This window comes from Magnolia sinica, chromosome 4 (assembly GCF_029962835.1).
Source record: "Magnolia sinica isolate HGM2019 chromosome 4, MsV1, whole genome shotgun sequence".
Classification (NCBI taxonomy): Eukaryota; Viridiplantae; Streptophyta; class Magnoliopsida; order Magnoliales; family Magnoliaceae; genus Magnolia; species Magnolia sinica.
Genome location: NC_080576.1, coordinates 21,615,910 through 21,640,879, shown reverse-complemented (window position 1 = coordinate 21,640,879; position 24,970 = coordinate 21,615,910). Strand labels below are relative to the sequence as shown.

General features: G+C 40.2%; 1 protein-coding gene across 2 annotated transcripts; it reads right to left on the bottom strand.

The window, feature by feature from the left end:
* Nucleotides 1-915: 915 nt before the first annotated feature.
* LOC131242738 (single-stranded DNA-binding protein WHY2, mitochondrial) lies at nucleotides 916-24,378 on the bottom strand. 2 transcript variants are annotated; one of them, XM_058241572.1, is made up of 8 exons: nucleotides 24,220-24,377; nucleotides 15,987-16,105; nucleotides 15,792-15,889; nucleotides 15,597-15,689; nucleotides 14,789-14,883; nucleotides 14,563-14,636; nucleotides 12,567-12,655; nucleotides 916-1,303 (listed from the first exon to the last, which is right to left on the bottom strand). In XM_058241572.1, exons 1-8 carry the CDS (start codon nucleotides 24,252-24,254, stop codon nucleotides 1,181-1,183), a joined length of 726 nt encoding a protein of 241 aa, XP_058097555.1. In that variant the 5' UTR covers nucleotides 24,255-24,377; the 3' UTR covers nucleotides 916-1,180. The 2 variants fall into 2 exon arrangements, with proteins under 2 accessions (XP_058097555.1, XP_058097556.1); XM_058241573.1 differs by having other exon boundaries at nucleotides 1,188-1,322; nucleotides 24,220-24,378.
* Between the last annotated feature and the right edge of the window lie 592 nt (nucleotides 24,379-24,970).

Genomic DNA, 24,970 nt, shown 5'->3' with positions numbered 1-24,970 from the left:
CGTTTAAAAGAGATTCAACAAGTGTAGAATTGGGGCCCATGCAACAAGGAGATAGGCATGAGTTTTGGATGGGTTCATCTACACATTCGGCCCACCCACGGACACTGATCTGTGGCCCAAAGTAGAATGGATGAAATAACCTAGAATCAACACCGGATGTACAGGGGAATTAGGTTTAACTTCTTGCTTGTTTTGGAAACAGCGTACTAATACTCTTTGATCATGAGTATTTTGAGTGGGCCACACCCTTGTTGGCTTTATCATAACCTTGAACTGTGGATGGACTGTCCTCAGATGAATGATATCCAATCAAAGTAGTTATGCTTGAGGGAGGGAGGATTGGGCGGGTAACAGCCAACAATCTGACACAACAAACAGTTTTGGTCCATGTCATGAACTGATCAGTATTCCACCTTATTAGGTGATCTTCATGATGAGAGACAAGAGACCTGCGTCGCAGATGACCAAAAACAGGCAATATTTTCTGGTGAGTCCAACGTTTCCTTCTTCTTTTTTTTCCATTTCACAATAGCCATTATTGTTACATAACAGTGACACCAGTCCGCTGACATAAGGTCATAATGCCTATTTAAATGTGCTCATAATCTATAAGAGGAGAAAGATCAGATGTTCACACATCGCTCCTTCCACACAATTGTAAACCTTCCAACAGACAATCGGTGATCTTGTCATCTTATAGATTGAGCTATCTGACCAACCCAAAAAGTAGCCCATCTTTTATGGACCATCATCTTATGGAAAAGATTGACCTTACAAACTGCACATCCACCAATCTACTACAAGAGGTTCCACCAGCTAATGCGGAGCACACACCACACGGATTTCAAATGAAAATGAAAAACACACATACACACACACACACACACACACAGATTATACTTCACAACCAACCCATGGATGATAGTGCCTTGATACGCATTGGATGGAAGGACGGAAGGGTGTTTTTTTACAGGGATCCAAAATAGTAAATACTATTAAATCAGGCCTGAGTCATCAAACAAAAACAGATCAAATGGAACTAATCCCTGCCTTGAAAGCCATGCAAGCTTAAAACCACACTTTAAAGAAAGGATGACAGATGAGGGGATTTCAGGCTCCTATCAGTTTCATGCATCTTCTGATTTCATACCAGTGGACTGAAGACATTGCCCATGTATCATCATCTATCCCATTCTAAATTTGGGTTTAGCTGAAGCTCAGACTGCTTTGGTTTATTCACCTCAATGTTCGTAGGTGGCGGACTAGTGAGCCGGTCCCACCCCATGATGTGAGGCAAGATGTACTGCACAAAACGAAAATCACTGGAGGTTTACAATTCTTGTGGTGTCTGAATGCATATATGAACATAATAATACTCCATGCATTCAAACATAGTAGGCCCATTAAAAAAAAATGGTGCTTATGGAAAGGTTTAGGCCCTGTTTGGTAGACACTAGACACCTAAAAATGAGTTCACCTCATTTAGTTAAAAATAATGATCTATCAAAGATCTTCGTCTCTAATACAAATTCCATTGACATGAACTTATCACGTATTAGAGATCAAGATCTCTAATTCATTTACTGTTAACTAAAACAACATGAGATCATTTTTAAGTGTCTACCAAACAGGACCTAAGAATTTCTAAACTTTTGACTCCGACTTGAATTGAACAGATTTTCCATCGAATAGTTCTTATACAGGCTAATTGTTCAAGATCTAAAAATTTCAAACATAAATTTTAACACAAATTTAAAACTTTTTGAGGAAAAGGTTAAACCCCTTGAACCATCTAACTAAAACGTACGTTGACTGCAAACTGACGAGAAGTAGCCCTTAATTTCTGACAATAAGACCATAATGCTTTCCAAACTCCACAGATCCTCGCAAATTCGAACTGGCAGAGTCATTCTACGTTGACTTTGGATAAGTAAACACTAACAAAAAATGCAACTAGCTGCAATGGAGGCTGAACCGAGATGTTTGTATGGCATCCCACCCATACACCAAGGTACTCCTGCAATGAAAATGGGATGCCCCAAAAATCAAGTTGATCTAACAATTATATGGGCCCCACATGAATGTGGGGGTTTTTAGGTGGTCGTTCATTGTTTTCTGTAGTGTGGCCGACCTGATAGTTGGTTTTTAGGTTGTCGTTCATTGTTTTATATAGTGTGGCCAACCTGATAGTTGGATCAACCTGATTTTTTGGGGCATCCCATTTTCATGGTGGGATGACCTTGCTAGACAGGTTGGATGCAAGGTGTGTGTTGTAACGGTAACAGTAGGCATAACAATCCCCACCATTACCTCCACACATAACGACCATAATGGGGGGCATAGTGGCCATTACACCCCCTATAATGGTCAAATAAACTCTGCCAAAAAAATCCTTAAAAAATAAAAGAAATATTAGAAATATTTAGAGGATTCTAAATTTGTATTCTTTTGTGGTTTTGAACATGTTTATGATGGTATAACGGTCTCAGCCTATCTAATGATTTTATTAACCTAACAGGTTAAATTGCAAGTTGTGGCACTACCCCACTAATGCACATCCCTAAGCATTCGACATCATTCTCCCAAGAAATTTTAATAAAATGTTGAAATTAAAAATAGTCCCAAAATTCATGTGATGTATGACATTCATCCACTAATGTATATTCCTAAGCATTTGATATCTCTCCCCCAAGTAATTATTAAAAAAATAATAATTAATAATAATACTAATAATAATTAATTAATTAATTAAATTCGGGAAGAATAGTGTCGCCTCTTTTTTCTTTTTTTTTTTCTTTTTTTTGGGGGGGGGACTCAATTGGCTCCAAATTCATACAAGCTATGAAACCCATCCCACTAATACATATTCCTAACCATTTGACATCATTTCCCCCACGATAAATTTTACGATAAAATTGAAATTAAATTCAGATGAATCATGTCGCCGATTTGGGGGACCACTCGATGCCCTAAATTAGCCTCAAATTCATGCAATCTATTGGCACTCACGCCGCTAATGTAATTGGCCCAAAATCGGTGGACATTTATTGGATGGTGAAGAATGAAAAATATCCACCTAACGCAAAAAATGTGTCGGCAAATCAGCAGTTAGGATCGTTCAAACAATTTGATTTTGAGATTATGACTTGGCAACAATGGATCCCATAATTTGATTGGTTAATTTTGAGTTAATGTATGTTGCACGTACAATTTTTTTGGGGAGCATATTAGGTGAGGTAGGGTAACAACTTAGTGGGTGAGGCCCTGAACATGGGGACCATCTTGATATGTGTTGTATATCCATGCCGTCCATCCATTTTCCCAGCTCATTTGAAGGCATGGTCCCAAAATTGAGGCAGGTCCAAATCTCAAGTGGACACACAGTAGGGATTGAATTCCCGCCATTAAAAACTTCTAGAGGATCACAAAAGTTTTGGACCAAGCAGCTATTTGTGTTTTCCCTTCATCCAGGTCTATGTTGACCTTATCAACAGGTTAGATGGAAAATAAACATTATGGTGGACCCTAGGAAGTTTTTAATGGTGGGTGGTCAATGACCACCGTTTCCTGTGGTATGGTCCACCTAAGATTTGTATCTGCTTCATTTTTTGGACCATGCCCTAAAATGAGCTGGCAAAATGGATGATGGATGGCGTGGATATACAACACATACATTGAGGTGGGCCCTATGGTCAGGGACTCACCCACTAGGTTGTTCCCCCATACTCACCTAATCCACACCCGAGTTAATATATGACACGTGAATAAATTTTTTGAGTGCAAGTGTATTAACTGTGATATGCCACCAAAGTATCAAAACTCAAACCCTTTTTAAAACTAGGCTCTTAGGGAGACACATAGCTCCTTTTCTTTAGAAAGACGAGAGAGAGAGAGAGAGAGAGAGAGAGAGAAGCAGCTGTAGAAGAAGGAAAAGAAGTGGCAGTGCAGCAGCAAAAACAACAGTGACAGAAGAATCCCAAAACTAAAATGTAGCTGTTGAAAAGTAACAACAATTTCTCAGGAAATGGGAAACTGCATATTCGAACAATAATTCCATTGTTTGTTTTATAGTGCAGTTTTTCATAGAAATTGAGTCTTGTTTCCATTTCTACTGATTGGGAATGACTTATATGAAGCTTGGATAACTCATGGCAAGATGCCCCTGCATCATCCACTCACGCCGGTGTGGAGACTCGAACAGTGAGCTCCCACTCTGATACCATTTTGATCGTGGGCAACCAACCAGTGCACCAAAAGCTCCAGAGCTGATGGGGAATGACCGCTTTATCCCTATATGCAAGCCCTCCTAGGCAAACCCGGGCGAGACCTCCCCATGGGCAACATCCGCTTCGCATGGATCCCCGAATCGCACTGTCCCATGGTGGGCCCCACCTCGCGGCCATTTTACATCTCACTACCCCACCTCGTGGGCCATCGCATCCCAGCGTGTAGATACGGTGTATAATTGGAATCACACTAAGAGCACTCCAAAATTTAAGAAAGATGACAGTAAAAAATGGTGGATAGAAGGATGCAAAGAAATCGCAACCCAAATCTCTCCATATATTAAACACCAAAGAGATTGGGCGAGAGACTAAGGGCCTGTTTGTTAACGCTGAAAATTTTACTTAATGCATAATCCGAAAAGCACTCAGCGTTTAGTGTTGTTTGTTAACACCAAATGTGGAAAGCCCTCCGTAATTTTTTCCGAATTTTTTCAGCGACAGAAGTCTAGCTTTATGGTGAATCCAGAACGCGCTCCGCAGACTCTTTTTTAAAAATCCCAAATTGCCATGCACGACAGAGATTTTCTCCTCTGTGTAATATAAAACTCAACTTTTAATGTGTGACACTTCTCTGGGCCCACTATGATTTATGTGTTAGATCCACACCGTCCATCAACTTTTCTATATCATTCTAGAGCATGATCCCAAAAATTGAGACACATCCAAAGCTAAAGTCAACCACACCACAACAAGCAGTGGGAATGGAACAACTACTGTTAAAATCTTCCCAGGGTCCACTATGAAGTTTATTTGCCATCTAACCTCTTCATAAGGTCACACAAACCTGGATGAAGGGAAAACACAAAAATCAGCTTGATTAGAGCCTTTTGTGGCACCAAGAAGTTTTCAATGGTGGGCACCCAATTACTACTGTTTATTATAGTGTAGCCCACTTGAGCCTTAGATTTGCCTTGTTTTTGTCTTATTCCCTACAACGATATGGAAAAATGGATGGATAATGTGGCTAAAACATATACATCATGGTAGGCCCCATAAAGCCCTCTAACAGGATTGTCCGTCTCTAGCTAAGATCCTGGTGGGGGAAGTACGCAATCTCCACCCGGATTTGGGGGGAGCAAAGTAGGTGAGACATCGGATCCACCGAGGTGGGTGTGACCCCTAACTGTGGGGCCCACTGTGATGTATCCAACTACATCCACACCGTCCATTTGTATTGAAAGCTCATTTTAGGGCATGAACCAAAAGTTGAAGAAGCTCCAAATCACAAATGGACCATAGTACAAGAAACAGGGGCGATTGACTATTAAAAACTTCTTGTGGGCCACAAAAGCTTTGGATTAAGATGATATTTGTGGGTCTCTTCATCTAGGTGTTTGTGACCTTATCAACAGGTTGGATGGCAAATAAACATTTTAGTGGAATTCATGAAGTTTTCAATGATGAGGATTAAATCACTACTGTTTCTTATGGTGTCGTCTGCCTAAATTTTGTTTTTTTTTTTGAATTAACTGCGATTTCTATTAAAGATCAGGAAAAACGAGGAGGAGAACCCGCTGAGATAGCAGGCCTCACACCAATCAAAAAAGAGAAAAATTACAAGAGGACAAGTTAACTACATTCGAGGCCCATTCCAATATAAATTGATGCACCCTTTTAACTATGATCTCCACCGGATTTGACACATCCCGAAAGCATTTATTGTTTCTTTCTTCCCAGACTGCCCACCACACGACTAGGAGAGCCATTCTCCACACCACAACCATTTCTTTAACCAAGGACAGGTCTGCCTAAAATTTGTTTCAGCTTCATTTTTGGGATAATGCCCTAAAATGAACTTTCAAAATGGTTGGGCGGTGTGGATTTAAGGTACACACATCGCTGTGAGCCCCATAGTCAGGGTCCCACCCACGGGGGTGGATCTGGGTCTGACTCAATCCACTCCTAGATTTTTATTTTTATTTTTTTTATTTTTTTATTTTTTTTTTTGGTGGGGCGGGGGGCGGGGCCCTGATCCCACCCAAGACAGTGCGACCCTTACCGTGGAGCCCGCCTTGATGTATGCATTCTATATCCACTCTGTCCATCCGTTATTCCATTTCATTTTAGGATATTATACAAAAAATGAAGCAAATCCAATTATCAAGTGGGCCATACCATAGGAAACAATGGTGATGGACCATTATTGGGCCACGAAAGTTCCGAGCCGCATGAGATTTGGATCATCCTCATTTTTGGGATCATTCCCTAAAATGATTTGGAAAAATGGATGGACGGCATGGATAAAATACATACATTATGACGAGGGCCACACAACGCCGTCCAAGGGGCTACTAACATCGTCAGTACGCAATCCGGATCCACCGAGGTGGGTGGGACCCCTGACTGTGGGGCCCACCGTGAAGTATGTGATTACATCTATGCTATCCATCTGTAGTGAAACCTTATTCTTGGGCATGATCCAAAAAATAAAGCACATCCAAATCTCATATGGACCATAGTACAGGAAACAATGGTAAATGACCATTAAAATTTTCTTATGGGCCACAAAAGCTTTGGATTAAGATGATATTTGTGTGGTCTCTTCATCTAGGTCTTTTTAACCTTATCAATAGGTTGGATGGCAAATAAATATTCTAATGGAATCCATGAAGTTTGTAATGGCAGGGATTCAATCACGATTGTTTTATAGGGGCAACTAAGTCAAATTAACATATTTCAAACACTTCAAATGTTAGTTAACAAAAAAGTTGTTCTAGATTCAATACTTGTTTTCCGACTTCAAATTCAGACTTCAGATTCAGCCTTTGGACTTCAGATTTAACAAACATGCCCTAAGGCGGATTCGATAGTGTATGTCATCGTGGCTAGAGAGGCTACACCCGAGGTTAGTGCAGAGTAGTCACTCAAGGTGAGTCCGGCACTGGAGGAGCTAGTGATGTTTTTCTTGAGGATTTACCGAATGACCTTCCACCCATGAGGGACATTCAGCATGCCATTAGCCTTGTCCCAAGGTCCACTCTACCAAACCTTCCTCATTATCAAATGAACCGTGCGAAGCATGCAAAGTTGAATAAGCAAGTAGATAAGCTCCTTAGGAAGGGTTTCATTTAGGAAAGTTTGATTCCATGTGTTGTGTCAACACTTCTCACGCCTAAGAAAGATGATAGTTAGCGCATGTGCGTGGACAGTTGGGTCCAATGTTGTTAAATTGCATATGTGATCATGTGCGATCGCATATGCTTATGCGCATATGTGATCGCACAACCGCATATGCGACTACATATTTATTTTTATTTTATTTTTTGAAAAAAAAAATGAGAAAAATAAAAAAATGTAAAAAATATATATATATAAGAAATTAGGGGGAGTTTTCCCAAGTTAATAGATATCTAATTTTACATATTTAAAATACATTTGAGAGAAATAAAATGAATTAAACAATGAATTAAGTATACATTGTCATCAACATTCAAGAATTAGGATTATTGTGTATTTAAGAGAGCAATGTAAATTGTAGAATGAGAGTGCTTGAATCTTGAAAGTTGAATCTTTCTTTAGAGTGCTTGAAGCTTGAATCTTGATCTTCCAAGAGAGAGGGAAACTTCTCTTCTTAAATGAATAAATGATCTTCTTGCTTTAATCTTGTAAAGAACTAGGAACTTGGATGTTGGAAGTTGGAAGTTGGTTGGAAGTAGGATAGTAAATGTGTGTGTGTGTGCGCGTGTGTGTGTGTGTGTGTGTGTGTGTGAGAGAGAGAGAGAGAGAGAGAGAGATTAAGTGTACTTAGAAGTATAAATACAAGAGAAAAAGAGAGAGTTTTTGAGTGAGAATGTTGCAAATGGAGGAGGTTTGGATGCCTTTTTATAGGCAAAAGGTCTTTTTTTTCAAAAAAAAAAATGTGGATGCCAATATGCAATCGCATATTCTCACATTTTGGCATATGCAAAATGCATGAGAGAATTTGCATGTGCAAATATGCGGTCAAATTTAACAACATTGGTCCGGTTATCAACAAAATCACGGTCAAGTATTGGTTTCCTATACCACGACCTGATGATATGTTGGACATGATGGCAAGTGCCACGACTTTCTCAAACATAGACATTAAGAGTGGGTCACTACATATGTATTCGCTCAGGGGATGAACGGAAAATGGCCTTTAAAACGAAGGATGGGCTCTACGAATGGTTGGTCATGCCTTTTGGTTTGGCTAATGCTCCGAGTACATTCATGCGTGAGATGACCCAGGTGTCAATGCCTTTTATAGGGAAGTTCCTAGCGTACTTTGACGATATTCTCATTTATAGTACCTCCAAAGAACTATACCTCCACAATCTGAAGCAAGTTTTCGAGATCCTTAGGAAAGAAAAGTTATATGCAAACCTCAAGAAGTGTTCGCTCATGTCATATGAAGTTATCTTCTTAGGTTTCATAGTTTCATTAGAATGCATGTTTAGGGATCCTGAGAAAATTAAGGCCATTGTGAGTTGGCATAAACCGCAGAACATTCATGAGGTACACAGCTTTCACGACTTAGCTACCTTCTATAAACAGTTCATCAAAGGCTTTAGTTCCATTATGGCCCCCATCACAGATTGCATATAGAAAGGGGTGTTCAACTAGACTAACGTCGCGTCAAAAGCGTTTAAGGAGATCAAAGGCAAGATGATAGAGGCTCCTGTCACGCGCCTTCGTGACTTTTCTAAAGTCTTCAAGGTTGCTTGTGACCCCTCTAGTATAGGTATAGGTGGAGTATTTTGTCAGGAGGGATGCCTTGTTGCCTTCTTTAGTGAGAAGTTGAATGAAGCAGAGCAACAGTACTCTACTAATGACAAGGACTTCTACACGGTAGTCCAATCTTTATGTCATTGGCAACATTTTTTACTACCGCAAGAGTTCATTTTGTTTTCAAACCACAAGGCCTTACATTATCTTTACTCCCAAAAGAAATTAAACCCAAGGCATGCCAAGTGTGTTGAGTTTCTTCAAGAGTACTCGTTTGTTCTGAAACACAAGACCAAGGTTGAAAACAAACCTGTTGATGCCCTTAGCCATAGAGTGACGTTAATTCAATCTATAAGCGTTGTAGTCACTAGATTCGAGAGTTTGAAGGACGAATATCCCACATGACCAAACTTCAAGAAACTATATGCTTCACTTTTGGATGGTCAGTTGAATGATAGTGGGTTTGTCCTGATTAATAGCTTTCTATTCAAAAGAGACAGACTTTGCGTTCCCTACACATCCCTACGGGATTTCCTTCTTTAGGAGATTCATGTCGATGGAGTTGCCGGTCATTTGGGTCGTGACAAGACTATTGCCCTTGTAGAAGACAAGTTTTATTGGCCAGGTCTCAAGCAAAAGATAGCCAAAATTATAGAGCAATGTCAGGCTTGTCAGATGGCACAGCAAAAAAAGCAAAACACGGGCTTATACACACCTTTACCAGTGCCACACGTTCCGTGGTAAGACCTCGGTATGGACTTCGTGCCTGGGCTTCCTAAGACAATCAAGAAGCATGATTCCATTTTCGTAGTAGTGGACCGTTTTTCTAAAATGGCCCCTTTCCTACCATGTTCAAAGATGTCCGATGCTTCCAACATCGTGAAGCTATTCTTTGTGGAGGTGGTTTATTTACATGGTTTGCCGAAAACTATTGTGTCTGACAAGTATGTTAAGTTTACAAGTTATTTTTGGAAGACACTTTGACACATGATGGGCACGAGATTACAATTTTCATCAGCATACCATCCTCAAGCTAATGGTCAGACAAAAGTGGTCAATAGCAGTTTAGAGAACCTATTACAATGTCTTGTGGGTGACCATATGAGACTTGGGACACAGTCTTACCTATAGCCAAGCTTGCAAATAACAGTTCAGCCAATAGGCCAATAGGCATGAGTCCCTTTGAAGTTGTGTTTGGTTATAAGCCTTAAAAACCAATAGACCTTATTCTCATGTCCGTCTCTCATAGGCCTTCAGAGTCTACAGATGCATTTGCACGCCACATTCATGACTTGCATGCGGAGATTAAAAAATGGACTAATGTAAGTAATGAAAAATACAAAGAAATTTGATGACTCTCACCATTGGTTCAAAGAATATCATATAGGCGATAAAGTGATGATAAGAATAAGCCCTGAATAGTTTCCACAGGGGACCTTCAAAAATTACAAGCCCACGGTACTAGACCATACAAGATTTTAAAACGATTGGGTCTCAATGCGTCCTTGGTAGATCTCCCACCTAGTAGGAGTATTAGTGCTACATTCAATGTAGAAGATCTTATACCTCTCCAGGACCCCTCCTGACCCAGATGATGAAACGCCCGACTTGTCTCATTGCACATGCACCTTACCCGACCCATCTTCTCAGCCTTTACCACATTTACCATCCATACATACGAACAGAGAACAAATAGAGGATATTTTGGATGAGCAGGTGGTTTCCACTCGACATTGGGGCTTTCAGAAATATTTAATCAAGTGGAAACATCGACCAATTTCAGATTGCACGTGGCTCATAGAGGCAGATCTTCAGCGACTTGACCCAGATCTTTCGAAGCAACATCGCAGCTTTATTTCACCAGAGGCGAAATCTTCTTAATCGGAGGGAGTTGATGAGGACATCCGACTATTTAGAGTACAGTAACGGAGGAGGAGATCTGCCCAGCCTTCATTTTGGCTCGATGACTTGTACATGGGCCCAGGTGTGCCGCACTGAGGACTTGAAGACCCCACATGCATGATCGTGCATCTTACATTATGAAGATGCATGTAGGTTGCTTCTTTGAAGAGCTTTGGCCGTTGGATCATGAGGACACAACAATCGGACCGTTGGATCGTGTGAATCCTTCGATCGGGCGGCTAGATCATTGTGATCCTTGATCACATTGGTCATTAGTATTAGGATTAGCTGATTTTATGTTTTTTATAGTTATTTATATTATAGGATGAGTTATTTTCAGTTTATTGCACCATGGGATATGAGGTATGTTTTTAATGTCAGTGAGGGATATTTTTGTCAAAACATGTGTTGAGACTATGGGGGGGCGTCCAGCCATAGCCCATAACGGTGGAAAGAAAAACAACTCTTTTGCTTGAAAAAACTCTCTCATGTGATTTGAGATTCTTTTGTGAAAAGAGACTAATTGGAGTGAATCCAAATGTGTAAAGCCTAGTTATCATTTTCATCTCCATCTTATTCTCTTCTAAAAAGTTTTTTTTTTATTCTCATCTCTTCTCTACCACTTTCTTCTATAAACCCTAAATCCATTTACCCTTTCCTTCTAAACCTAAACCCATTACCTAAATCCATCTTTTCCTAGCCATCACTCCACCAAACCCAACCCATCACCACTAGCCCCACACATACGGATAGGGTCGTACAACCGTATGGTCAGCCCCTTCCCTCCGTTTTCTTCCCTTTCTCCAATCCATCTTTCTATCCTGTAAACCCTAGCCTAAAACCCTAATCCCACAATTCCTTACGAAACCCTAATCCCACTATTCCCTATGAAATCCTAAATCCTTAATTCCCAAATCCTAAATCTCCCATTTTCCCCAAAATTCCCAAAACCCCTTGAAACCATAACACTAGAATTATGCAAAATCTGCCCATTGAATTAGAACCATACCTATGCTAATGCGAGAGTTTCAACCTCTCATTGAGCCTTAGATTTTCATGCTTATGTGGTTTATGCTTGTGTGGGATTGTGAATTAACGTAAATCTAAATTTTATTATATATTTAGTACTCTTTTAATCATGTTAGAATGGCATGTTATTATATTTGACTTACTTTGATTATTCGTTAACAATCTCCTGCTTCCAAATGATTAGATCACATGTTCTGCATCAGTTTTTTTCTTCGTTTTCCGAGATACCATGGAAATCAATTTGACACATTGATTTCCATGATTTTCTGGGGGAAACTTGGAAAAGAAAATTTCTTCCACAATGTAGTCTTTGCAAGCAGAGGAGTGGGACTGCACACAGGAATCATTTTCATTTCCAGGGTATTCAACGTCCCTAAATGCTCAAATACCACACTAAAGAAAATGCGGGTGTTGTCATTGATTTCCAATTATTCAGATAATTATCAGGACCCTAGGATGAGATTGCTAAGAAATAGGAACTCATAACTCTAATTGTGCATGCACATGAACACAACCACGAATTATTTCAGCTTAACACCAGGAAAGAGCTGCCAGATGTGAAAGTGTGATTTTGTGCATGCATGTATGTGTGCGCGCGCACGCGTGTGTGAGAGAGAGAGAGAGAGAATAAAAGTGACCAAACAGGTTGACATCAAATCTTACAGCAAAAGATGTGCGCATCACCGCAAATTCGGCCTTTGATACAGGAACAGAAAGACGTTCGTTGGTTTTCAGGTTGGATTGGGCAACACCTGCACAGAGATAGCGCAGAGAATATGGATGAAATCAGCATTCTGCAGAAGGGAGAAGCTATTATCTTAAAATTATTTAAGATCCATGAATTTAGTGAATTCTGTACTTAAAAGGGGAAAATATCATTTATTTCTTTCTTAAATAAATAAATAAGTGGAAAAGAAATATCAAGAACCGTACATTAAAAGTGAGTAGAAAGTAGGTCTGTCAACGGCTCGGGTACTGGCATGCCCATAACTGGACCCACCTAAAGGGGTCAGATCCTACCTGGTTTCGTTCCACATAGCATATTCAAGGTACAGGACCCAAATCTGATCAGGACTAAAGTGCCCGATCCAACCCTGCCTACTATTTAAATGGCTCTAAATTAATGGACCCAAAACCAACCTGATTGTTAAACGAGTCGGATTTTAGGATCCAGACCCGTTTAAATCATGCAGGGCATCTCAGGTACCTATGGAGCTGGGCACCTATTGACAGCCCTAATAGGAAACGAAAGTATACAATGCTGATTAGTTGTAAAGTTAACAGCAACCTACCGATACGTTAGAACTTTGTTGCCATTGGCATGGTGCAAACATGCCGTTTTTTGTAAATTCCACAGGGGGGGGGGGGGTGTGCGGGCAGATGGGATAGGAAGATTAAAAACAATCAGCACCAGGCAGATAGGTTAATAGATTATGTCAATATAATGACTATTGAATCTCTAACAAAGATCATGAGATATATGGCATCAGAAAAATTAAAGGTAATAGATTATATCAATATAATGACTATTCAATCTCTATCAGAGATCATGAGATATATGGCATCAGAAAAATTAAAGACAATTAATCTGGGGATGAATGAGCACTTGGTTCCTATTTATGTAAAGAAATATATGTTCTTTGGGCTTTTCTCAGTTGAGTGTATAATTGCGCAAAATGTGAAGTTAAGCGGCTGCAGATTTGGGCACGAGAACAGGGAAGCATGTGTTTCAAAATGTTAGTGAGTATAAATAGTTTGAAGTGGAAGTGGGAGGAATAATTGAAGCTGGAGCAACAAATGGTTAGATGAGCTCCCACTTTGAATCTTGCATTAGACCCACTCCCACTTTCCTAGCTGTTTATCCCTGCCAGAAACAGATGCTTGCTTGCTTCCTTGCCGAATTTGTTGCTGCTTATGCAGCTATAAGCCAGACTTTTTCCTGTCAAGAACCAACAAAGTTGAGCCACAATCAAGGGGGCAAATTTCTTCAAAATGCAAAGTGAATCAACGCCATCATTGAGAGGTTTAAAGAAGGAGATGCTCCAGTAGAAAGTCAATGGATCCCCATTCATGGCCTTTATGAAAGATGGAGTTTAGGGAGAATATGGGTATTTGGACCCTTTCACATCCCAAATCCGCTCGTCACGTTGGCTGCGGAAAGCATCATTCCCAGACCGACCCTCTATCAGGCGATGTATCACATGCATGATGCATCTTCATTGAATACACCCATAGCATTCCAAAGCTTGAGTCCCCGTAGATATTGAATTGGGAAGAGGGGGTTCAAAAAGTGCTTGGCAAAGAATGTCTTTGAAAGAAATGAAAGAAGCCAGTACTAAAGAGCACAATATAGAAACTAAATACGAGAAAGACAATGAAAGATATGGTTCTAGCCTCCACTTGTTTTTTATGAACAATTGACTGTCTTATCAGTTTTTGTCATTTAATTATTTCTTCACTAACCAGAACACCCTCAGTGCCCATGTTTTATGTTCCACATGCCATAGAAGCAATCATAGATCTAACAAGCATGAGATATATATATATATATTATACTAATAGAATTAGAAACATATATGCCAAGATACCAAATTGAAATTCTCCCTAGCATAAATAAACCAAAGGATAGTAATAGGCTAAGCTTGGGTGGAAAGCTTACTCAAACTAAAGAAATAGCCACCATCATCTGACATTGGTGCGACCGATAAGGTCTTTCTCACTTGACCTTCCAGGCTGTAATATCCAAGGGTCATCAAAACACATAATAAATCATACGTACTCAAACTAGAAACTTGTGACATTTCTCCATATTTTATATCATTATGAGAATATGATGGCAATATGCATTGTTCAGCAGATTACGCTAAGAAGTAAAAGGACACAACCTTGTATTCTTTGAAGGGTCATGGAAAAATTCGCAAGAATCGCCAGGACCTAGGCTCATCAAAGATCCAAGCTCTGTGGCTGATAAAGCAAAGACCTACAAAAATGAGAAGCCAATTAGTTGGTCAGAATTTGCACAAAAGAAAAGAGACTTATTATGACATGTTAATGTGAATTGGTAAACTGAACTTGTCAGGCAAGATTGTGAATATCAGCTAATTAAGTTCGGATAAAGTCATAACTCCTCTAGTTTCACAATAAATAGATCGGCAACAAAACTAAATGCAATGTTGATGACCATATTTTAGGGCTGTCAACAGGCTGGACCAAGGTCTATGCAAGCCCAGCTCACAAGTAAAACCTAGGCCCAAGCCCAACCCTTTACAATTATCCACAGCCCAAACCCGAGCCCAGCCATCTACTTTTGTGCAACATCTGGGCTGCTTAGGCATGCCCAACCATGCATCTTACAAACTATCGTTACAAAATACCCTTGAAATTCTAAATGAACCAGCCTTGAGCCAAAGGCTCCAAGACACAGTCCAAGCCTGGCCAAATTAGTAACAGGCTTTATTTAGGCCCAATTCCTGCGGTCGGGCCTAATATGCCAAGACAAGCCCAGGGCCCAAGCAGACTAGGACCAAAAGCCCAACGGACCAACTATGCCAATCGACAACCGTATTGGATTTCCTCTCTTTCATTGTATTGTGCAGCATGATCCATAAAATCCCTTTCAAAAAGAAAAAGAAAAAAATCCATAAAATAGGATGGAAATCTCATGAGGATAAGCTATTGTTAACTGGCTATTACCTGCCTCTTCTCCCAATCATACTTGCGTTGGCCAATAGCAGGCATGAATTTCAGCATCACCGAGCCCCTCTTATCAACTCGGAAAAGCCCAGACTGGCCAAGATAAAGAACAAATGGGAACACATTCAGACCTTCTCTAGGGCTGTCTAATTCAGAAGCACGGCACAAATATAGTACCAAGAAACAAAAGCATACAGTTATCTCTTTGAACTTTGGAAGCAGTGGTTCCAAAACGAGTGCAGCTTTTCCCTTGAAAATTGAATAATCAGCAGATGTTCTGACCGAGTAACTCCCTGCAGTGCATGTCCAAAAAGGAAGGAGCCAGATGATCCAGACACAATGTAATATATGTACTGTATTAGAAAGATGCTTTAGAAAATGAAATCATACCATCAGTCGCCAAATCCTTTCTAGCAGTTGAAACAGCACGGGATGTAAGGTTATGGAACCATAGACCATGTTTGTTATTATTAGCTTTCTCCACTGATAGATTGTAACCCAGAGTTCTCCTGTTTAACCGTAGAAACTCTTAATGCGAACAGAAGGAACGATTACAACATAATGCAGTCAAAACTCCAAACCTCAAGTCTTACATGTACATGCGTATTTAGCAGTTTGCAACCCCACTCATCTGTAGCCCAGACCCTCTGCATGGTAGCACACATGCCAAGCTGGGCCTGGCACAGTTATGACATCCAAGCCATCCATCAGGTAGAATCCACCATGTGGGTTCCCTGGCTTGGAAATCAGACTGGCCACTCATAAGGTGGGTCACAATGTATGAAAGAAGACGATGTCTGTAAATTTGCTTCATACATGGTGGCCCGCCCTATTTTATTATCCCACGGCATCCCACAAGGTTGGGCCAACGGATGGGCAGCTCAGACCCTGCACACATGTGCTCAATTGTGTGCCAGCATATAGACAGGCTGGTCTATACACACATGTGGGAATTGGCAGGCCTCTGAACATATATCTAAGTAGTACTGCAGCTCGCTTGGGTAATCAAACCATTTGCAGAGACAGTTGAGTTATTTTTCCTATTCTTTTTTCTTTCTTAATAATCAGTTTCATTTTTTTGAGATTCCAAATTCAGTTTGAGGGCCCCTGCAAACAGAGAGTGGGCACAACACTTTTCTAGCTCAATGCTTGTTGAACGTGTTTCAGTTAGTCCAGAAATGCATCGAACGACAATTAGCCCATGTTTAAAAGCCGTGGATTCCATGCCAAACAATGGAAAAGGAAAAGAGTTTTACTTTTGACAAAACGAATTGTGTTATTTGGATAACAAAGAAAAGGGTGGATTCCACCAAGTAATTATTACGCTTTTCCATAATTTGGATTCTTGGCATAAGAAACTAGGTTAGAAGAATATGAAATTTCCATTTTCTATCCAAACAAGAACTCGAAATGGGAATCCATTGTTCAATAGTTCTCATAGAAATCATCGTTGGATAATTATTGGTTTTTCCTTTCTTTCGCCTTGGAGTCCATCTATCAGCATGCCCTTAGCGGCACAATAAAGGGAGAAACATGGAGATCATAATGTGGTTTCCCATCTCCTGCACAGCTGCCCAAATCCTGGCCTTTTGCACCCAAAACTTTGAATTTTTAACAATTACGTAGCAAGGTATTCTAAAACAGTTGCGTAATTGCCGTAACAACCATTACCTAACTGTAACAATGGTAACCGTTATGCATTAAGGGGCCGTAACGGCAGCCACCGAAAAAAGGGCCCATAATGGTCCGTTGCAAGGCCAAAACATTTTTTAAAAGACCACAACAGTTGTTCAGGGGCCATAATGTAACAATAACAGCAGTGGCCATTACAGCCCGTTATGGAATACCTTGGTAATTAAGCTACATTGAACGTGCACTAAACTACCAAAAACATTATTAAAAAAAAAAATTAAAAAAAATCTCCCTTCCTTTGCCTTGGATTCCATGTATCCAAGCATGCCCTTAGTGGCAGAAAAAGGAAGTATGGAGATCATAATGTGGTTTCTCATCTCCTGCATGGCTGCCCAGATCATGGCCTTCTGCACCCAAAACTGTTAATTTTAACAACCACTTAGCAAGGTATTCCAAAATGGTTACTTAACAACCACAACCATCATTACATAACAATAGTGGTGATAACCGTTATGCATTAGGGAATCATAACGGCCGTTATGGAAAAACGACCAGTAACAGTTTGATATGTGGCTGAAACATGGCCATAACAGCCCATATCATAACAATAACAGCAATGGCCATTACAGCTACCGTTGCCGTTATGGAATACCCCGTTGCTTAAGCTACACTGAACATATACTAAACTACCAAAAATATCTCCAAGGGCAGATGCCGGACTTTTGAGTCTTGAATAAATTTGATATCATTTTCATTCAAGTGACAAAGGTTAAAGAGAGGAAGTTGGGAGCTAGTAAAGGATCAAGGTGTAGTGAAGGATCAAGGTGTTGTCAGATGTTTTTAATTTGTCTATAATTGGGTCTGTCGATGGCATCGATAGACCACTCGATCCCATCGAGCAGCTGTCGATCCCATCAACGGCGGATCGACAGCCTACTCGATCCCATTGAGAAAATCCGGTATTTTGGCCTTCGCTCACTGGACAGTTTTTGAGTCCAAATCGATCTGATCAAAGGTGGCTTCGATCCAATCGAATGGCCGTTGATGGCACTCGATATGATCGAAGCTCCCATCGACTGACTTGCACAGTTTTGCAGAATTGCAGGTTTTGTTTCCTAATTCATTTTTAATCCTTTTTAAGGTTTTGTAATCGGGAATTGGGGTATTGGAAATGTGCTAAGGGCTTCAAAGAGAATTCGAAGCTAAGGTTTTTTTTTTTGTGATTTTCGAGGTGTATTCTTGGATCAGTAAGTTCTTCCATATCTTGTAACGTTGATTATCATAGTGGATTCATTGTCGCTCTGTGCCGTGGTTTTTTCCCGCAAGGGTTTTTCCATGCAAACCCTTGTGTTCTTTATGTGCTTAGTTTGTTTGATTCTAACTCGAGGTTACTTCCACGCATCCTCTCAACAAGTGGTATCAGAGATAACATTGGGGTTTTGAGTTTTTTTAATCTAAAAACATGTTTTCTAAAGAATCTAATATTAGGTATGAAATAGAAAAATTCACTAGAAGAAATAACTTTGAACTACGGAAGGTTAAGATGAGAGGCATCCTAATTCAGCCAGGATTGCAACACACTCTCATTGGCAAAGCGAAGCGTCCTGCATCTGTAACTAATGAAGAGTGGGATGAACTAGATAAGAGGGCTACAACCTTAATACAACTATGTCTAGTGGACAATGTTATGGATTAAAAGACCGTCACAGGGGTATGGACGAAACTGGTTTGTACATAAAGAAATCCCTGGGTAGTCGTTTGTATCTTAAGAAGCAATTCTATAATCTCAAGATAATAGAGGGGTCTGACATTAATGAACACATAAGCACTTTCAGCGAGTTGCTATATAAACTGAGGAATGTGGCGGTTAAGATCGAAGAGGAAGATCAAGCCTTGATTCTCTTGAATTCGCTTTCACCATCTTTCGAGAATCTGGAAGATACGTTGATCCACGGTGAGGATACCATCGATGTTGAGACTGTCATCTCAGCCCTTCATGAGAAGCAGTTGAGAAAAAGATAATAGCAGAGGTACATCTACAGATGCATTGGTTGCCAGGAGAATGAATATTGAAAGGAAGAACAACAATTCTCGATCGCGATCCAAATCGAAAGGGAGAGAAAAGATGAAGTGTTGGAATTGTTGGACGAACTAGGAAAGTGTGTTGCAACACACTTTTAAAATGGAGAAAAATCGGAGAATGCACTAAAAGTGGCCAACATGGCGCAATCATGCGAGGAGGTGAATGGTGGTGATATCTTGACCACATGCAAATCGGGTTAACTTAGTGCAATAGGATTTTGGATTTGGGAGCCTCATACCACATGACTTCTCATAGAGATTGGTTCACCACATACAACGAGTACAACGGTGGACAGATTTTTATGGGCAATGACGTTGCCTGTAAAGTTGTTGGAATCAGTACAGTACGCATCAAAATGTTAGATGGGATGGAGCGTATTCTGATAGATGTTCAACACATTCTGGACCTCAGGAAGAATTTGATATCTCTAGGGGCTCTTGAGGCACTTGGTTGCAGGTTCACTGGTTATGATAAGTCCTTAAAGTTTCAAAAAGTGCACTTATTGTGATGAAAGCACAGCGAAGCAGTAACTCATACAAGTTGATCAGAAACACTGAAATACGTGGAACTGCAGCGTTTGTAACGAAATCTACGTCGGCACGATTGTGGCATGCGCACCAAGGCCACATGAGCAATTATGGCATTAAGGGATTTTATAATCATCGCTTGATTCATGTTTTTATTATTATTGAACTTAGTATATGCGTGCATTATATATATGATAAACAGTCAAGGATAACTTTTAAAACTGGAAGGCATGTTTGTAAAGGTGTGCTTGAGTATATGCATTCAGATGTATGGGGCATGTCGCAAATTGTTTCTACTGGGGGGTCATCGTATTTTGTCTCATTCATCTATGACTACTTAAGGAAAGTGTGGATTTATTTCCTCAAAAATAAATCCAATATTTTTGCCACATTTAAAGTGTGGAAGGCGATAGTTGAAAGGCAGACATAGCAAAAACTGAAGGTATTAAGGACTTATAACGGATGTGAATTCACTTCAAAGGAATCCTATCAGTTTTGCAAAGATGAGAGGATTGTGAGGCACGATAATGTGAGGCACAGTCCTGAGCAGAATGGAGTGGCAAAACGAATTAATCGGACTCTCTTAAAGAGAGCTTGAAGCATGTTGAGTAATGCTTGCTTGGGCAAGGAGTTATAAACAGAGGCTGTTAACACGGCTTGTTGCCTGATAAATTGGTCCCCGTCTATGCCGATAAACTGCAAAATTCCTAAAAAAGTGTAGGGTTGTCATAAGGTAGATTACTCACATTTGCGTATATTTGGTTGTGACGTATACTCTCATGTACAATCAGTTGAGAGAGATAAGCCACATACTCTCATGCACCATCAGTTGAGAGAGATAAGCTAGACCAAATGACTAAGAAGTATATTTTTTTGGGTTATGATGATGGTGTAAAAGGGTACAGGCTATATGACCAAGTCACACGAAAGATCATAATTAACCGAGATGTCAAGTTTAATGAAGATTTATTATCCCGCAAGGGCGAATGCAAGGAACCGAAGCATTCAGCGGTCATTGATGTCAAGATTGAAAAAAAATAAAGATACACGAGCAGAGGTACAAGAGCAGGTGGAACAGCCACCTCTCAAAAGAAATCCACCAAGAGATCGCATATTGCCAGTCCAATACAGGGATGACTCAAATGTTGCATTCACCCTCACTGCAGATAAGGGGATCCATCTACCTTTCAGAAAGCATTAGATGATTCTGATGCTGAGAAGTAGATAGTGGTCATGCATAACAAGATGAATTCACTGCAAAAGAATGAGACATGGGAGCTAGTGGAGCGTAAAGCGATCAGTTGTAAGTGGATTTACAATAAGAAACATGATAGATACAAGGCAAAATTGGTCACGAAAGGGTATGCACAAAAGGACGGTATCAACTTTAGCGAGATTTTCGCGCCTATAGTCAAGCAGGTGTCTATCAGATTTACATTGGCATTAGTTGCCCAATATAACCTGGAATTAGAACAGATGGATGTGAAGACTACTTTCCTTCATGAGAAGTTGGAGGAGCAGATTTACATGAAACAACCAGAATAGTTCAAAGTGAAATAGACAAAGAATAAAGTTTCCAGGTTAAGGAGCCGTTATACCGCTTGAAACAGTCGCATACGCAATGGTACAAAAGGTTTGATACTTTTATGATGGGTCAGCGATTTACCAGAAATGAATATAATCAGTGTCTATTACAAGACACTGAATGATAGACAATTCAGCGTGCCGGTATTGTACGTAGATGACATGATTATTGTCAACCATAGCATATTTGATATTGGTACATTGCAGACTCAATTGTCAAGGACATTCGAAATGAAAGATTTAAGGGTTGCAAAAGAAGATTTTCAACATATATATTCACAGAGACAAAGGAGCAAGCTACGGTTATCACCGGCAGAATACCTTGAGAAGGTATTGGTTAAGTTCAGTATAGACAAGACGAAACCGGTTAGCACAACCCATGCTGCTCACTTTGGGTTTTCTTTTAAACAATGTCCTACTATAAATGAAGAAAAGCAAATGATGTCTCATGTGCCTTATTCGAGCATTGTTAGTAATTTATATATGACATGGTCTCTACGAGCCCTAATATTTCATATGCAGTGGGTGTTGTGAGCAGATACATGGCCAACCCCGGCAAGCAACACTGGGAGGTAGTGAAATGGTTACTTCGATATATTCGACGTAAGGTAAACTACGTCTTGACGTTTGAAAGGTCTGAGAACAAGTTGGTAGGCTATGTGGATGTCGATTACGCGGGAAATGTGGATAACAGGAGATCGACTACCGGCTACTCATTTGTGCTAGCGGGTGGAGCAGTCAGTTGGATGTCTAAGCTTCAATCTATGGTGGCCCTTTCCACAACCAAAGCAGAGCATATGACAATGATGGAAGCATTCAAAGAAAGGTTTGGTTGAAAGGAATGATAGATCAGCTTGGGCTTCAGCAGGAAGTCGTGCCATTAAATTGTGACAGCAAAAGCGCGTTCAATTTGGCGAAGAACTCGATTTATCATTCTCGCACCAAACATATTGATATTCATCATCATTATATCCGATAGTTGCTTGAGGAAGGCGAAGTGACTCTTTATAAGATTTACATAAACGTGAATCCAACGGACATGCTTACAAAGGTGGTTCCTACAGAGAAGTTCAAATTTTGTGCAGCTTCTTTAGGCTTGACAAAGGCTTGACAAAAACAGAGTGTACACAAGAAGTGACAACGATGATAGAGCTATGATGGAGGCGATTAGAGATAGAGCTTGGAGTTGTGGTTTGTGATAATTGAAAACATGGTGGAGATTGTTGTCAAATATTTTTAATATGTCTGTAACTGGGTCTATTAATGGCATCGACAGACCACTCGATCCCATCGAGAAAATCATGTATTTTAGCATTTGCTCGCTAGACAACTTTTTAGTCCAAATTGATCTGATCGAAGGTGGCTTCGATCCCATCGATGGATCGTTGATGGCACTCGATATGATCGAATCTCCCATCGACCGACTTGTGCAATTTTGTGAAATTGCAGGTTTTGTTTCCTAATTTATTTTTAATCATTTTTAAGGGTTTGTAATCGGGAATTATGGTATTGCAAACGTGCTTAGGGCTTTGTGAGCAAAGGGAGTTCAAATCTAGGGTTTTTTTTGTGGTTTTTGGGGTGTATTCTCGGATCAGAAAGGTCTTCCATCTCTTGTAACGTTGATTATCATAGTGTATTCGTAGTTGCTTTGTGCCGTGGTTTTCTTCCGCAAGGGTTTTTCCACATAAAACCTTGTATTCTCTGTGTGCTCTTACTGTTTGATTCTAACTTGGGGTTACTTCCGCACGTCCCTCGAACACAAGGTAGCCTTGTCACTTTTTTTTAGTTCCACTTCCAGCGTTTGGTTTGTTTGGTGGCATGTGGATTCTCCCTTCTTTTGCCTCGGATTCCATGTGTCCAAGCATGCAAGGTATTCCATAACGGTAATGGTAACTGTAACAGGCTAACAGCCACGGGGTCGTTATGGGGCTTTTTCTGTAACAGCCATTACGACTATGTAATGTGTAATGATAGCCACCATTGTTGTTACATAACCGCTTTTGCATACCTTGTATGGAGATCGTAAAGCGGTTACCCAACTACCAACAAAATATAAAATCTCTCTCTCTCTCTCTCTCTCTCTCTCTCTAAAATGGCATGTACCTCAGATCCAAACCACGCACAGTGGGAGCCACTGTAAATCAGATACAACCCCCAAATCAAATTGGTTAGGCAATCCAGACTTCTGAACAGTGGACATTTGTTTGGTGAATTTGGACCGTGTACTACTTCACACTCTTACCCTTCCATTGATGTCAACCAATAGATCAGCCTGAATCATACTTCCAGTGTAATTTTTAGCCTATAATCCATCTACAGTAGGTCCCACTATTTGGGCGGTCTGGATTTGAGGTATGAGATCAGCAGGCACCGTAGTCATTAGTCAAGGTGCAATGCCACCTGCACCTTATTGTTAGGCTACCACTGATACAACGTACAAAAACCCCAAAAACCTCACTCTCCAGTATATACTCGTCACTCATGCGAATAGACGACCATACGTATGAAATCCTTAAAACAAGCACGTGCAAGATTTTTCAAGTCCAATCCACTGAAATCTAACACATGTGCAAGAAATTTCGAGAGGCAGAATGATAATCTACAGCACTTTGATTACCCATAAATAAAATAAAAATCAATGTCGAAACTATCGATAGATTGCAGTAAAAAGAGAAGAAATGAGCGCGTGGAGCTGGATTTCTAATTCTGAAATTTGAAGAGAGAGAGAGAGAGAGAGAGAGAGAGGATGAGAAGAGAATGGAGAGAAGCTAGGGTTAGGATTTGGTAACTGGTGTACCTGTAGAGGATGAAGCGGGAGAAATTCTTCATCATCTTTTCGAAAGATTTCGATTTCGAGTTATAGACAAAGGCAGGATGAACGTCCGCGCTTCTTCTTTTTTCGGACAAAATGAGGGAACTGGGGGCTGCTTGTTTTTATAGGGTGTCGTGTAAACTGGACTCCTGTGGCCCCATTTTGAAATCGGTGGGACTCACCTTCCAAACATGCGGCACTCGTGTACAGCTTATCCATACCATCCAAATTGTGGGTCATATCATGGATGGCCATGTCTCTGAATTCTCACTCATCAATGGATGTTTAAATGTAAAATAGTTAGTGGTATGAATTGGAAGATATATAGTTGGTTGATATTATCAGCTCGTGCAAAAGTTTTAGTTGGTTCCATTCACAATTTTGTCAGGCAATTAGATGGTCAGGATTGCCGCAACTATTTCTCGTTTAAGCTTTTGATAAAGTGCAGAACTAAGGGCCTGTTTGGGAGTGTGGATTTGGAAACACTTGGATTGAGGTAGTATTTAATAATTAAAAAAAAAATCCTAATTAATATAGTAGTGGGTGGTGGGGGCCACTTTTTGGAAGGTGAAGATTGGCAGGCGACCTTAATTAGGACAACCCAATCTAAAACCTTTAGATTATTGAATTATAGATGGGCAGTTAATGAAGAAATTAAACAACAGTGGATCTTCCTATGGGGGAGACTTTATTTTTGGGTCATTCTAAATTAATTATAGGACAACAGATGGAGGGT